The sequence below is a fragment of the Populus euphratica genome, unplaced genomic scaffold (assembly GCF_000495115.2).
Source record: "Populus euphratica unplaced genomic scaffold, PopEup_1.0 scaffold865.1, whole genome shotgun sequence".
NCBI lineage: Eukaryota > Viridiplantae > Streptophyta > Magnoliopsida > Malpighiales > Salicaceae > Populus > Populus euphratica.
Window position 1 is genome coordinate 38,467 of NW_011500725.1, and position 15,903 is coordinate 54,369.

General features: G+C 34.0%; 1 protein-coding gene, 1 long non-coding RNA gene and 1 pseudogene across 2 annotated transcripts in view; 2 read left to right on the plus strand and 1 right to left on the minus strand.

The window, feature by feature from the left end:
- LOC105116148 (probably inactive leucine-rich repeat receptor-like protein kinase At1g50610) overlaps positions 1-2,158 on the plus strand; it is a 2,296-nt gene extending 138 nt beyond the window's left edge. The window contains exons 1-3 of the mRNA XM_011013356.1: positions 1-571; positions 674-1,291; positions 1,376-2,158. The exon at positions 1-571 is cut by the window's left edge and continues 138 nt beyond it. Of these exons, the coding sequence (XP_011011658.1) occupies positions 1-571; positions 674-1,291; positions 1,376-2,037 (1,851 nt within the window). The 3' untranslated portion in view covers positions 2,038-2,158. The remainder of the gene's footprint in view (positions 572-673; positions 1,292-1,375) is intronic.
- Positions 2,159-4,993: 2,835 nt separating this feature from the next.
- Positions 4,994-10,665, plus strand: LOC105116150 (U-box domain-containing protein 35-like; annotated as a pseudogene).
- LOC105116149 (uncharacterized) lies at positions 5,548-7,000 on the minus strand. Its single transcript, XR_840476.1, has 4 exons — positions 6,916-7,000; positions 6,471-6,703; positions 6,138-6,360; positions 5,548-6,006 (listed from the first exon to the last, which is right to left on the minus strand). It is a non-coding gene; the product is annotated as an uncharacterized LOC105116149 (long non-coding RNA).
- Positions 10,666-15,903: the final 5,238 nt, after the last annotated feature.

Consider the following 15,903-nt stretch of genomic DNA (forward strand, 5'->3'; position numbering starts at 1 on the left):
TCCCACGCTCTTTTACAGTTCAAGGACCAGCTAGCGAACAACGGAGCTATTAATAGCTGGAATCCCTCTGTGAAACCATGTGAATGGGAAAGATCAAATTGGGTCGGTGTGCTGTGTTTGAATGGAAGCATTCGGGGTTTGCAGCTTGAACATATGGCACTCTCCGGCGATATTGATTTGGATGCACTTGCTCCCTTGCCTTCGTTTAGAACATTAAGCCTTATGGACAACAATTTTGATGGTCCATTGCCTGATTTCAAGAAACTAGGGAAGTTGAAAGCGTTGTATTTGTCAAATAACCGATTCACAGGAGACATTCCTGACAATGCATTTGAAGGCATGGGTTCATTAAAGAGACTGTATCTGGCAAATAATCTTCTTGCAGGCAAGATTCCTTCGTCACTTGCTACCTTGCCTAAGTTGATGGAATTGAAACTTGAAGGAAACCAATTTCAAGGCCAAATACCTAATTTTCAACAGAAGAGTATGAAGACAGTAAATGTAGCCAGCAATGAACTGGAGGGTCCAATCCCAGAAGCCCTAAGCAGATTGAGTCCGCATTCATTTGCAGGTAATCTTTCTATCGGAGCACAGATTACTTATGCAACTTTATGATGTATCTTTAACCTTTCACCTGCATTTTCCTGAGAAAATCTTTCTTAACCATTTTCAGGCAATAAAGGACTATGTGGACCCCCGTTAGGGCCATGCATAACCTCTCCACCTTCTACCCCCAAATCCACTGGGAAGCAATTTAGCATTCTATACATTGTAATCATTATATTGATTGTGCTGCTAATGCTGGCAGCCATTGCTTTTGCTTTCCTTTTGTTTTCCCGAAAAAAATGTAAAAGTCGAATACAGAGGACAGCATCATCACCAGAGGAGAACTCCAACAAAATGGTGGCTTCTTACTATAGAGATGTACATCGTGAATTGTCAGAGACTAGTTCTCATGCAAAGAAGGCTGATCATGGAAAGTTGACATTCCTTAAGGATGACATTGAGAAGTTTGATTTGCAAGACTTGCTTACGGCCTCAGCGGAAGTTTTGGGGAGTGGGACATTTGGATCTTCATATAAGGCAGTTGTCGTTGGACAACCTGTGGTTGTTAAGAGGTATCGGCATATGAGCAATGTGGGGAGAGAAGAGTTCCATGAGCACATGAGAAGGTTAGGGAGGTTGAAACATCCCAACTTGCTGCCGCTTGCGGCATATTACAATAGGAGGGATGAGAAGCTTTTGGTTACAGAGTTCGCTGAGAATGGTAGCCTGGCTAGTCACCTTCATGGTAAGTTCATGATGCATCAACTGTACTTTTTCTGAAAACGTCAAGTCTTTGTGTTCTTACAGCCATTCTGCCTGTCTTCTACAGGAAATCATTCACCGGAAGAAGATGGACTTCATTGGCACATCCGCTTGAAAATCGTCAAAGGAGTAGCCAGGGGTTTGGCTTTTCTCTACAATGAGCTTCCTATAATTGCTCCTCATGGACACCTAAAATCTTCCAACGTGCTCCTAGACGAGTCGTTCGAGCCTCTCTTGACAGATTATGCTCTAAGACCCGTGGTCAACCCTGAACATGCCCACATGTTCATGATGGCTTACAAGTCACCTGAGTATGCACAACAAAGCCGGACATCAAACAAGACAGATGTATGGAGTTTTGGCATTTTAATACTGGAGATGTTAACTGGCAAGTTCCCTGAGAACTATCTAACACCATGTTATAACAGTGATGCAGACTTAGCAACTTGGGTTAATAACATGGTTAAGGAAAAGCGAACAAGTGAAGTGTTTGATAAGGAAATAGTGGGAACAAAAAATAGCAAAGGAGAAATGATAAAGCTTTTGAAGATTGGATTAAGTTGCTGTGAAGAGGATGTAGAGAGAAGGTTGGACATTAAGGAAGTTGTGGAGAAGATTGATGTACTGAAAGAAGGAGACAACGATGAAGAACTTTACGGGAGTGAAGGGAATGCATATAGTGTTAGAGGGAATGACCAGGAAGGATATTCCTTCACATTGGATCGATGATTGTCGGAGGAGCATGAAGTAAAAGGCATATAGAACAATATCACGAGGGATGACAGGTTTCCTGACTCCCACACAGTGAAGAAGAACATGAATTGTGGAGCGATCTGTTATGAGGGTTAGCTTTCTCTGTTAACTGTAGAAAATGTTGTAAAGCAACAATGGGGGTTAATTAGCTGATAGAATTTTAATTTTATGTTTTTGGGTTTTAGAGGGAAAGAGGAAAAAAGGAAACCAGTAAGAATATTTTTTCTTCTTCCATTCAAATCATTTTGGTCATCATTTGTGTTATCTCCCCCGCATGGAAAGTAATACTAAGAGGTACGCCTGATTCATAGCATCACAGTAAACCAGGTCTGATTTGTAACAATCCTTGTTATTCTTCACTCCTGACTACGGCAGAATGACGGAAGAAAACCATCATTTTTCTAACCTTCATTTTTAACAGTTATTCTTCACTCCTGACTACGGCAGAACTTTGTAAACTTGGCATTCATTTGACAGTGCAATTTATTTCCAGCTGCTAGAATTCACACGCATGTCCTCGTCCTTCCATTTATTTTCTGTCTCTTTTCTCGGTCAGTTTATGATGCATTTGAATTCTCCCTGCAGTGTATGCTCCTGCCATAAGGCATCATAGGCTCAAGCTTTGCTATCATTCTCAAACTCAAACTAGAGTCGTAGGAAGTATTTTTCCACAGGGAAGTCTTCCAATGACATGCTGTTAAGGTTTTCTCGACCTTAAAGGCTTGATCAAATGTATAGTTAATGTTGCAATCTTTATCACCAGATATCCCTAAAAAGGAATTACAAAAAAAAAAAAAAGATTTCTTCATGAAGATTTAAAAAGTCACAGTTTTATTTACTGAGAACTTTATGCTTTCAGACCGATGATTACATTTGGAACAAGAATCAGCAGATTTAATTAAATTACAGAGATCACCTCGACCAGCAGTGCGTATCTAGTTGAAGGTGGAAATATATACACTTGATGATAATTCATGTGGGTGAAAAATGACATTAATTAACAAAAACTAAAGGGTGGGGTAAATTAACTTTCACGCATTCATTGCGGGTTACAATTTTATTTTTTTTCTGTCCATTTTAGTTTTAAACATTAAGTAATTAAAATTTTAGCTTTTGTATTTTTTTATTTTGTCTTTTTTATAGGATTAATATGGTTTATAAATTTTCCAAATAATTCAATTGCTTTGATACAAGGGTTTGATAAGCTACATTTTAATTGAACTTGAATTTTTTTTATCATCTATTTTTTTCTTATAATTAAAAAAATAATTTAAAATAAAAGTCATGTTATTAAATTTTATAAAATCCATAAACATATTCATAAGTTTGGTTGGTTGACCTGATTTATAAGTTTAATAAGTTAAACTCTTTTTTTTTTTTTTTTTATTTTATCCTTAGATGTTGAGTTAATTGAGAATTCAGTTTCATAATTGATTTTTTTTTTATGATATTATCATGGCTTAAGAAAAATCTCAGTATTGGATTGATGTTTAATTTTATTATTATATAATTAAATAAAAAATAAATTTAAAAAATAAATTATAATCTCACTAGGCCACTAGAGTTTATAACCCTATTTGCAGGTTTGTAAAGTTTATTTATTGTCCGGATATGCCTTTTTTCCTTTAATTGTTTTAAATTTATTTATTTTTTTTAATTTTTTCATTTAATATTGGAGTTGGTATTCAATTTTGTAATTGTTTATTTTTGTTATCATATAATTAAATAAAAAATAATTTTTAAAAAATAAATTATAATCTTACTAAAGTCCATAACCCGGTTTGCAGGTTTGAAGAATTTACTCACTGTATAGATATGCCTTTTTTCCATTAATTATTCTAAATTTATTTATTTATTTAATTTTTTCTTTTAATATTGGACCAATTGAGAAATAGACAAAATAATTTATTCTTGTTTATTTTCTATAATGTTGTCATTGTCTTAAATAGGTGTTTATTTTATATTGGTACTTAATTTTACGAGTATCTATTTTTATCATATAATTAAGTAAAAATTATTGATTAAAATATTTATTTATTAAACTCAGTAGAGTCCATGACCCAGGTTGGAGAAGAACTAGGATCAATATAATTTGTCACTATCTCAATATTATTTTTTTAAGTTGTCATTTTAAAGTTTATTTATAAAAAAAAAAATCTAAGTCATGGTTTTACTAGTTATCAAAATTGCATTTGAATCGATTTAATTCAGGTTAACTCCCACACGATTTAATTAGTAACTTGAGCTAGGTAAAGAATTGAGTGGGAAAATTTAGAATTTCATCCATTTAATCAAGTTTAATAATATTATTAAAAAAAATTAATACTTTCAATATTTTTTCACATTTAAATAAAAATTGATTCGATATTGAATGTGCAGTGAATGAATGGACAAGTTACAAGCTAATTTATTAAGCACCTAGTAGTCAAGCGGTAAAGGAGTGAACGAGGGTGTGGATCTTGTATTGATGAACTCTCTTTGGTGGTTTAATTGTTGGAAGTGACTGATCACTGGTATTGTATAGTTTATTATATTCTGTGTATTTTAAAACAAAATGATAATATAATACAAATGTTATACAAAAATATTACAAATGTGTTGACTCATTACATTATATAAGTATTACATTAAGAAAAGAGTAAGTTATGTAGTGACCTAGTACAGAAAGGTATAAAATAGACTAAAACATGGTTAAATCACAAATAACTTTAAAATCTTATTTTATTTTCAAAATATTAATTTGACCAACTTTATATCCCCTAGAGTTTTACAATGCCTATGAATCAATAGGCTAGAAAGCCGATCAATACTAAAGTAATGAAATCATAATCTTAAAATACAAAAGAAAATATTATAAAATTCAAAACAACTAAGAAAATTAAGGGAGATTGGCAAAACACGAAATTTCGAACCGAATTTTAGAATTTTCATGTAGCAGAGGATGGTTCTCAATAGAACTGGCCTAGGAATCTATTATAAAGATTTTAATATAATTCAATAATCATGTAAACAATGGTATAGAGTCCATCAGTGAACAAAGCATACCGAAGACCATCCTTTATTTAGTAACATCTTGTGTCCATTGAAATGGCACAGCTTCATCAATGGCCCTCGATCACTAAATATAGGCAAGCTTCTAAACAGGGACTGAGAATATGAGGGGTATCATTTCTGCTGGAAACACACTGAGGCTTGCATCCAATTGGCATTTCCCTTCAGAAAGCACTTAAAACTCCTCTTTGACCAGATAGCATCAGAGCACATCCAGGGTGATAGAAGAGAGGTTTCAAGGCCTCTTAGGCGGTCTTTTCTTGATGACAAACACAGTCCTTTGAATTCTTTTCTGTGTTGAGAAGATTAAAGACAGAAAATGTGGCTCTCGAAGGGACACGGTACCAAGAAGGGAGGAGAAGGAAATGGGCTGGTGGCAGTTTCTGTAGATAAAGACAAGGGGAGCCAAAATGCATTGAAATGGACTGTGGAAAATCTTCTCTCCAAAGGCCAAAATCTTATTCTAATCCATGTTTTTAACAAATCATCATCATTTGTCACAAGTAATTTATAATTCTCTCTCTGATTCGTTATCTAGAATAATGACAGATTAATGATGCTACGACCGACCTCTGTGCCCCAAAATTGAAAAGGGGTTGCTCAACTTGCATTCAATGCCTTGCAGCTCCTTTGATCTCTCAAGTGGTTTTTCAAGTTCTAGGTTTCATGTTCTAATCTTCTTTCTCTTCCACATGTTTGCATTGTTTCACAACCAGGCCATGGATCGCCTGGTGATTATTCTTCACCAGGGAAGCAGCAGCTGCAGAAGATGGCAAAGGATCTCTTCCTTACATTTCGATGCTATTGTACTCGCAAAGATGTACGTTTCTGAGCCTGTCATTGTTATTCCTCCTTTCCACGATATAAATATGCACCTTGAGGCGTGGAAAATGTCTAGAACATGAGAAGAATAAAAGTTAAAATACATAGGAATCTCTCTTATAACACAAGCATCCAAAATGACGGAAGAAAACCATCATTTTTCAAGTTCTCATGCCTTTATGCAGATAGATGTGCAAATGTACCTTGTTTTCTCCTTTCCATTTCAACATACAGATTTTTTATTTTTTATTTTGTATCAGGTACATTGCCTTGATGTTGCACTTGAAAGCACAGATATAGCAAAAGCAATAACAGAATATGTTTCCCATGCAGCAATCGAGACTTTGGTTCTCGGAACCCAATCACGGAGTGGATTTATGAGGTATTTTTGCCGTCCCTAGCCCCCTCCTGACTTGGCAACTCTACCTGCACACACCCCACCAGAATTTAAATTCAGGTTACCTTCAATCTGTGTAAAAACAGGAAGAACAGACTATTTCCAACAAAAGGAACTCAGTTTTACTTGAAGAGTGCACCTTTTGGTATTGTGGTTGGGGTGTGTTTCAAAATGCATTTGGATTGATGCTGTTTGAGGTCCTCTTTTATGGTTTCGAGACCCTCACATCAAAAACTTTGAAAAGCATTCAAAACAGCATCAGTTTTGGTGCTATTTCAGATGAAAAGCACTTTGTTTTCACATAGGTCAACTTTCAGAATACTAGCAGAATTTTATATATTCTCCCCAACTCTGAACTTTGATTGGCAATATCTGATAAGCAAATCATTGAACAGTCAGGATAAATCACATACAGATGGAAAGATAATCAACAATAACAATCACGAGAGATGAAAATTGAGAATTCAATTCCATTTTTTGCTGATGTATTTGTGCATTGAGCGACCAGACTCATTTAACTCCATTGGTTTTGTTATACAGAAAATTCAAGGCAGATGTACCAAGCACTGTGTCAAGAGGGGCACCTGATTTCTGTACTGTGTATGTTGTATCAAAAGGAAAGGTCTCTACAATGAGAAATGCTTCTCGTCCTGCCCCATTCGCCTCCCCACTTCTAGATCAAATACAAAACCAACAGAACCAAAATAGTCCAAGGGTAGATTCTTCTGAAGCACTATACAAACATGTTGGGGGCATAAAAGGTTTATTCTCCCAATCATATGGTCCTTTTTCCATTTTATTTTGTCTTAATCCTAATCCAAAATCCAATTTATGGTCTTCTCCTGACAGAGAGAACGATGCCAGTCAAGCCTGGTATCTCAGTTGGTGAAACCTTCAGGTAAGTAAGGAATGCATCAAATCATTTTAGAAGATGAGAGGGGATGGCAGTGAACATGATATAATATAACGTGCATATATAATCAGTAAATATTTATGGAGTGATAGTCTGGGATGTCTTTGTAATATATTCTTCTTCTTTTTTATTGCTAAAGCTTGGCTATGATTTAATCTGTTCAAAGGCTGAACATAATACAATTGTTGGTAACAACAGGTCACCATTTGGAAGAGAAGGGCAGGGTCATAGTGTAAAATCATTTGCAGATCTCAAGTCAGAAACTGACATATCATTTGTCAGCTCCAGCAGGCCAAGCACTGACCGCATGTCTTCTGTAACCTATGATTTCATGGATTCTGGAGCAACCCCTCGGTTTTCAACTAGCTCAGACACTAGCTTTGCATCTATACAATCAGGACCAAAGTTCTTTAGCCCCAATTACCATCAGGGATTTTCATCAATTTCACAAGATAGCGGCAGAACATCTTTTACTGGTTCAACACACAGCCTGGTAAGCAATTAACCGTTTTGACAATAGCATAATTAGGTAAATAAGCTCAACTAACCATCAAACACTGTAAACACTTAAGGAAATAAAGGATGTTTAATAATAGAGTTATTATTTTAACCATTTTTTTCCTATTAACAGGAAAATTAATCTAGTTAGATCATATCCTCAAGTTGTTTGATTCAGGCTACACTGTGAATATTGTCAAGAACATGCAATTTAAGTTTTTCTTCTTGGGTTATACACTGAATTCTGCAAAATAGCTAAGATTATTCGGTCAATTTAGATAGAGTAACATCTTATATATGATGGCTTGTAGCATAATCTTACATCGATCTTTCCATGATTGGAAAAGGCAATTTTATATTTTGATTTCTTTAGCCTTTCATTTGTTGTTTTAACATTAAAGTCAATAAGACTGCGCAAAGTGTGATAATAAAGCACAGATGCATGATCTAAATGCTTTCTCCTAATCTATAATTGAAACATACAAGATGACATGGAGTCTGAGATGAGGAGGCTAAAACTAGAGTTGAAGCAAACAATGGACTTGTACAACGCAGCATGTAGAGAAGCACTTACAGCAAAACGGAAGGTACAGAGAATTCATGTTTTCTACGTGCACTAGTAAGATTCCCAGTAGGTTCTAAAATGGTATGTATATAGGCAACAGAGCTGAATCGCTGGAGAATAGAAGAAGAACGAAGATTGGAAGATTCTAGGTTTTCCGAAGAAGCTGCACTGTCGATTATAGAGCAAGAGAAAGCCAGGTGCAGAGAAGCCATAGACGCTGCTGAAGAAGCTGGGAAGAGAGCTGCAATAGAAGCGCAAAGGAGACTCAACATAGAGAAAACCCTCAAAGAAGCTGCAAAAACGAAACGAGCAAAGGATAATCTATCTTATCATGGTATCAGATACAGGAGATACAGTATTGAGGAGATTGAAGTAGCAACACAATACTTTTCGGAATCAAAGAAGATTGGGGAAGGAGGTTATGGCCCAGTTTACAACTGTTATCTTGATCATACACCAGTTGCAGTCAAGGTTTTACGTCCTGATGCAGCCCCGAGGAAGGTCTCAATTTCAAAGAGAGGTGAGAAACAAAGAAAACTGATTAATAATGCGATTGAAAATGCTTTTCCAAAGTGCTTTTTTGTCTAAAAGGTACCAGATTGATGATTTTTAGGTGCTTTTGAATGATTTTGACTTTGACATATCAAAACCATTAAAAAGCACCAGTAAATGCATCAAATGGATGTTTTCTCAACCAAAACCTTATTGAAAATCACCTGACCTGCAGTGCCTTGAGTGTTCTAAATTGAAAGAGAAAAAAAACAATGAGTATAACATTTTCAAAGCATATGAATCGAAGTTATATAGACAGTTTTTTAAGAGAAGAAAATGAGCATTATGGAATTGAAAATCTAGTCTGTACCTTGCAGGTTGAAGTGCTTAGCTTAATACGGCATCCAAACATGGTACTGCTTCTAGGAGCCTGCCCAGAGTATGGTATTCTAGTCTATGAATACATGGCAAAAGGAAGCTTAGAAGACTGTCTCTTCAAGAAAGGGAATACACCAGCTCTTTCTTGGCAAATCAGGTTCCGAATTGCAGCTGAGATAGCCACAGGTCTGCTCTTTCTCCATCAGACCAAGCCAGAGCCACTGGTTCACCGTGACCTCAAGCCAGGAAACATTTTGCTAGACAACAATTATACCAGTAAGATTAGTGATGTTGGATTGGCCAGGCTTGTTCCCACTACTTCTGAGAATGTAACACAATACCACATGACATCAGCTGCTGGAACTTTCTGCTAGATCCTGAGTATCAACAAACTGGAATTATTGGTGTGAAATCTGATGTATATTCCTTCGGGATCTTGCTTCTGCAAGTCATAACAGCCAAACCACCAATGGGCTTGACTCACATTGTTGAACGAGCAATTGAAAATGAGACGCTCAAAGAAGTTCTAGACTCAGATGTGCCTGATTGGCCAATTGAAGAGACTCTATGTTTTGCAAAGCTTGCACTCCAATGTGCAGAACTGAGACTGAAAGACAGGCCAGATCTTGGCACAGAAGTCTTGCCAGAGCTCAACAGACTGAGAGATTATGCTGAAGAAAAGATGAACTACCTTTTTTTAGCTAGAGCTTTCGGCCCCTCTCCCAACCACAGCCTAGCTTCAATAACTCCTCCCATCAGCCAAACCTCAATAACTCCCACCAACCTTAGCCAAACTTCTGCAACTCCCACCAACCTCAGTCAAGTTTCAATAACTCAGGTTAGTACTGACACAATTCCTTTGCTTATGAGCCCACTGAAAGTTAAACTCGGGCAACAATATTAAAGAATGAGGAAGAAAAGGGACTGTTACATGAAATTCCAAGAAAGAAGTATTAAACAAATGCCATCACAAGATTTGACATGATCATTGTCTTGTAGTAGCAAGCATATAAATTCTCCATTTTCCCAACTAAACTGGGGATATTAGATTTTATTCTAAATATTGTTGATAAACATTCTGCAGGAAGCGATGAGCAATACTGTAGTTGGAAATCTAGGAGGCCCGAAGAGCCAATCAAGCAGTTAATGGCAAGCAGAAGCAGAAGCAGGTACTGAAAACGATTATGTTATTACATGGAAATTAAAGGTCACCTTAATTATTATTAACTTGTTCAAAAAATCTTACTCTCAGAACCAACACAAGAAAGCTAAAAGAAGGCCAATGGTAGTTTTCTTGCAGCCACATTTTTACAGAGAATCCATCCAATGAGCAATTTTAGCCCCTGACAGCAGAAACATGAAGTTGGGGATTTTGTGTTGCTTTGGGTTTTCAATGTATATATATATCATGCACATAACTCAAATGCTGTTATTTTACAACTTTTTCAGACAGCTACCTTTTCTGCTATCAGCAAAAGGTTTCAAACCGTACATATACTTGGCATAACTCAAATGCTGTAATTTTACTCTACTCTGAAAATCTGGCAAACAATGGGAAAAATCAAAATTCTCACTTACACACATTTATCATAGTACCAGAAGTCCTAAACCATACCAATCCATACATTTTAATGAACTTGATCTTATTTTTTCCCTTTCAATTCCCCTTCAGTAACTAGAAAAGAGCAAGAAAACCCCATTTTTCTTTTCCCTCGTTTGTCCTTAACCAAACTGGCCAACAAAAGAGTGAGCAAGAGCAAGAAAACCCCATTTTTCTTTTCCCTCGTTTGTCCTTAACCAAACTGGCCAACAAAAGAGTGAGCAAGAAAAGAGCAAGAAACAACACCAGTACTTCTCAGTCTTGCACTCATCAGCTTCTTCTGATACTTGAAATCAAGAACAGGAAACGGATAAAATAAAGGGTCAAGGTGAAGAAGTCAAGTCTAAAAGTGAGGCCCAGGTTGAGATTCAGGTTTGTCACTCTTTCTCTTTTATTATTTATGGAACTTATTGTTACGCGTGTAGGAAACATTATGTAATTACGCACTCACAAGTGGTTTTATTTATGTAAAAACTGAAAAGTTATATTCTTCTTCTATAGGCCGAAAGTCGAGAAAGAAGAAGCTCATAGCCCTGATGATGTTCAACGATTGTACTTGGTTCTAGGGCCAGAGTCTGGTGACACACAACATTCCTGAACATACACATCATAAAACCACTAATCAAAAATAGGAGGAAGCTCAGACATGCTCGTAAACCTAATCAAAAAGTGCTTCCAAAAAAAAAACAAAAAAAAAGATCTCTGAAAAGAAACAAAACTACGAATCATAGAGAAAAATCGCAAATCACGAACCGGAGCAGCATCACGCAACCTAAGCCATGGAACATCAGGTGGTTGCGCCAGCAAAGGTCGTCAAAAGAGCCGAAATCCTGAGAAAGAAAGCAGAAAATAACACCACAGAGCTAAATTCAACTCCAAATAAATGAATAAATTCGGGACAATACATGGGAAAATAACTGTCAAATGACAATGGGTGAGAAAAAACAATGGAAACCTGGAAAATGATAAAAAAACCAACGACGGTAAATTGAATTCCAATAGAGCTACACGACTGTGCAGAAGAGAGAAAGCAGGAATGCAAAACCATGTAAAGAAAAGCGATAGATTATCATAGCGACTCCTTCATAGGTTTCCCAATCAGACTCAAATTAAGCTGAAAATTCATACCATTGGAAAATTCATAGGTTTCCCAATCAAAGTTGATGCAAAACGTACTCCCATTGGTGGCTTCAATTGAGAGGGAAGGTCAGGGCGGGAAACCAGGCGAAGAGAGGCAGAGTGAAAGGCTGATCCAAAACGAGTTGACGAGTCAAACGAATACCACGCAGGCCCAAGCAAAAGAAACAAATAGCCCAAGAATAAAAACAATCATGCTCCCAGCCCAAGGCCCACCAACATCACCCAAACAGATGGGACAAAAGCCAGGCAAGATAACTTGACCGTGAGGCAAAATGTAGATGTAATACTGCTCCACCGAATGAATAGAGACACGTGTCTTCAGTGAATTCATCAATCCTTTTATTATATTTTTTTATAATTATAATTATAATTAAGAAACTAGTTAAGGTTGTTTTTTTGTTGGATAGGACGTATATAGATAATGCATGTATGTTTGGAATGATCCAAGCTGTTTTATTTTATTTTTGATAGTTTGTAATATATATTATACAATATACTAAAAAAAAATTAGTTTTTTATTTATTTATTATGCACTCTTTCATGTAACATTATAGATTGAAGAATTGTATTTTTTAAAAGTTTTCATTTTAATTTTTAAGCTTTTATTTTGCATGATTTGATCTTTAAAGCTCAAATTAGATCTCGATTGCATTTTTTTAGAAGAAATGATTGAATTAAAAAATAAGAGACTGAAGTGAAAATTTTAGATAATATAAAGGGAAAATTGAAAATCTTGTTAAAATATTCATTTTAGCCCCCCCATCTTTTTATATATTATATTTTGAATTATCCAAACATATTTTATTTTATTTTTATAGTTTGTGTAATATATTATACAATATACAGAAAAGAGATCAGCTTTTTTTTTGTTTATCATGTACCGTTGTCACAACCCGACTTCATATCCATAATCGGCACATAAACAATGTCTCCTTCCAGGATTTCATACTTATACGAACTCAAACTCAGATACAAACTTAACCTTTAAATAACTCATTTAGAGTTCAATGCAACAATAATAATAAAACTAACTTCATAATGTAATTTAATTATCTTAATATAGTTCAATGCAACAATAATAATAAAACTAAATTCATAATGTAATTTAATTATCTTAATACAAAAGTTAATATAAATTCATAGTTGTGGAGTATTAACTAAACGTAAAGAAAAGGTACATATTTCAACCAAAAAGGCAAGTTATGAAAGTCCAACAAAAATGATTTACTAACCAACAATAAGCCTGAAAAAATAAATAATGAAAGGGTGAGTTCAATAACTCAATTAGTAAATAACGTTTGATATACATACATGAGTTAATATAATAATGAGAAATATATATATATGACTTTAGGTTCTTATAGGAAGGTTTCACAAATAGGTCATAACAAGAATATCATACGGTAAAACTCATCAAAAAATTAAAATGTACTGAGCATGAGGCTTCATACTATAGGATGATCAGTCCACATAGATTGGTGACTTCCCCGACCAACTAGGGTTCAGATACGATGTGTACAAAAACAAACACTACCCTATTAATATGAATATTCTGACTGACATACAAAGATTCATAATCATAATTAACACAGATATATTTATATATCAATGCCCAACTCATGACATTAAATTAAATGAAGAGCTATCAATTTAGAAGTTAATTCAAAATATATATTAGTTCATATCAAGAATTCAGAATCAACAATTGATCATGCTTTTATCGTAATATGAATAATAATCAAAATATATATTACCAAGAAGCATGATCCAATTCATATTAACAACTCAAATATTTATAATATTTCTTATACATACAGAAAATTATCCACTCATCTGACACAAAAGTGAATAGAAATCAAAAGCAAACACCGGAGGAAATTCTACTGATGTCCCACATGCAAAATATCAAAATTATCTGAATATAAACGAGAGATATTAAAAAAAATTCAAAAAGAACATACAACCTATTCAATATACTTAACTAAGGGTTTATTTCTTAGCCTTGTATGTTTTTAAACTAAACCAATATTTTTTTTTAAACCCAAAAATTAAATGATTTTCCTGAAATCTAATCCATAAAAAAACAAATAATAAGAATTGATAATAATTCACTAAAGAAACCTCAATTATTCATCAAAACAGTTTAAAAGGGCTGGTATTATAGCTAGGGACCAATCTAGAATTTTGGCAAAATTTTAAGAATAAAAATTGCAATTTTACCAAATTAGATATCCAAAATAAATGTCATAAATTCATCACTAGACTAGAATTTTTCTCATAATCCATCCTCAGTTCTGTACAGAATCTCAAGTTATGTTCCAGGGACTAATATGAAATTTTAATAGATTTTTTAAAGGTCAAATTATAATTTTATCAAATTAGAAAACCAAACTAAAAATATCATAATTTCATATCTATACTGAAATTTTGTCCATAATTCATCAATTCTGTCCAAAACCTTGAATTGTGTTCTAGGGACCTGTCTATAATTTTTATAAAGTTCAAGGACTAAACTGAAATCTTCATAATTTAAGGACCAAAATGAAATTTCATCATCTTTAACTTCAAACCCAGATTTTTCATAGATCACCTACTGATATATCAAGATTTCTAACTCAAGATTATCCTTTAAACAAATCATAACTTAAAATCATCATCTTTACCTAAAGTGTTTCAAAATCAAGTACATAACTCAGTAACCATAACAATCAACCCATAACATTTAAATCAGTCCATTAATCAACCCAAAATAAAATCTTTAAAACCCTAATATTCAACAAAACAGAAATTTAAAGCTAAACAAAAACATATTTATATATATCAAAATCTAAATCTTACCTCTAAACTCATTTTCTCTAAATCTCTTCTCCTTCCTTTATCTTTCTTTATTTTTTTCTTCTTTTTCTTTCCTTTTCTTTCTCTTCTGCTATCTCTCTCTCTAAATTTTGAATTCTCTCTTTATTTTTTTCTATCTATACTTACCAATTTGTATTCAATTACCAAAATACCCCTTCTTCATTTATACTCACTTCACTTCTAAACTTTAATGCTTTGTTGCGTTTTCCTATTCTCTTTCATTTTCAAAACATCACACTCATATAACACTATGAATTGGAATATTGTACTTTTTGTTTTGTAATTTTCACTTTGATTTTTGAACTTTTATTTTGTATGATTAGGCCCTTTTGAGTCCAAATTAAATCTCAATTGCTAGAGTATTTTTTATAGATGCTTTGACTTTAACCGTTTGGTATTGTGGACTGGAACCATGTTTTGTTCCAACCATAATTTATAGTCGTTCGGTAAACATTTTGAACATAGATTTTGGAGATGAATCCCACTAAAAATTGTGTTTGTATCATTGGTTTTGATGAAGCAAAAAATTATTGCTTTTCACTTTTCATTGCGCGCCTATTGCCATATGTGCACAGTGAATTAATTCACTATACACAATGTTTACTTCAAAAAGTGAACACTGCTAAGTGGATTAATTCACTCGGTATTGTTCAAACACTGCTAAGTGGATTAATTCACTCGGCATTGTTCATGTGAACAGTTCCAGGTGAATTAATTCATGGGTGGCTGTTCACATGAACAGTGACTTCACAGTTCATTGAACCATGTCCAACTCAAAAAAAAATTATTTATTTTTAATTGTGTTTTACTCAAAAACTAGTATTTAATATTATTCAATAACACTATAATAAATTGAAAGGAGATCGCATGATGATATAGTATTTGTAGAATTTGATTGTAATTCCATTTTTATTTCTGATGATATTTTACTTAATTTTATTGCACACTCAAAAAACCATGAAAATTGTAGTTTTTATCGGATGAATTTCATAAGTGATGAAATTATAGATAAGTTAATAGAACAATAAAAAATATTTGATATAAAATATTATTTATTTAATGATATAATAGTGGTAGTTAAATATATAATATTTAAATTAAAAATCATTAATATTAATATATATATATAT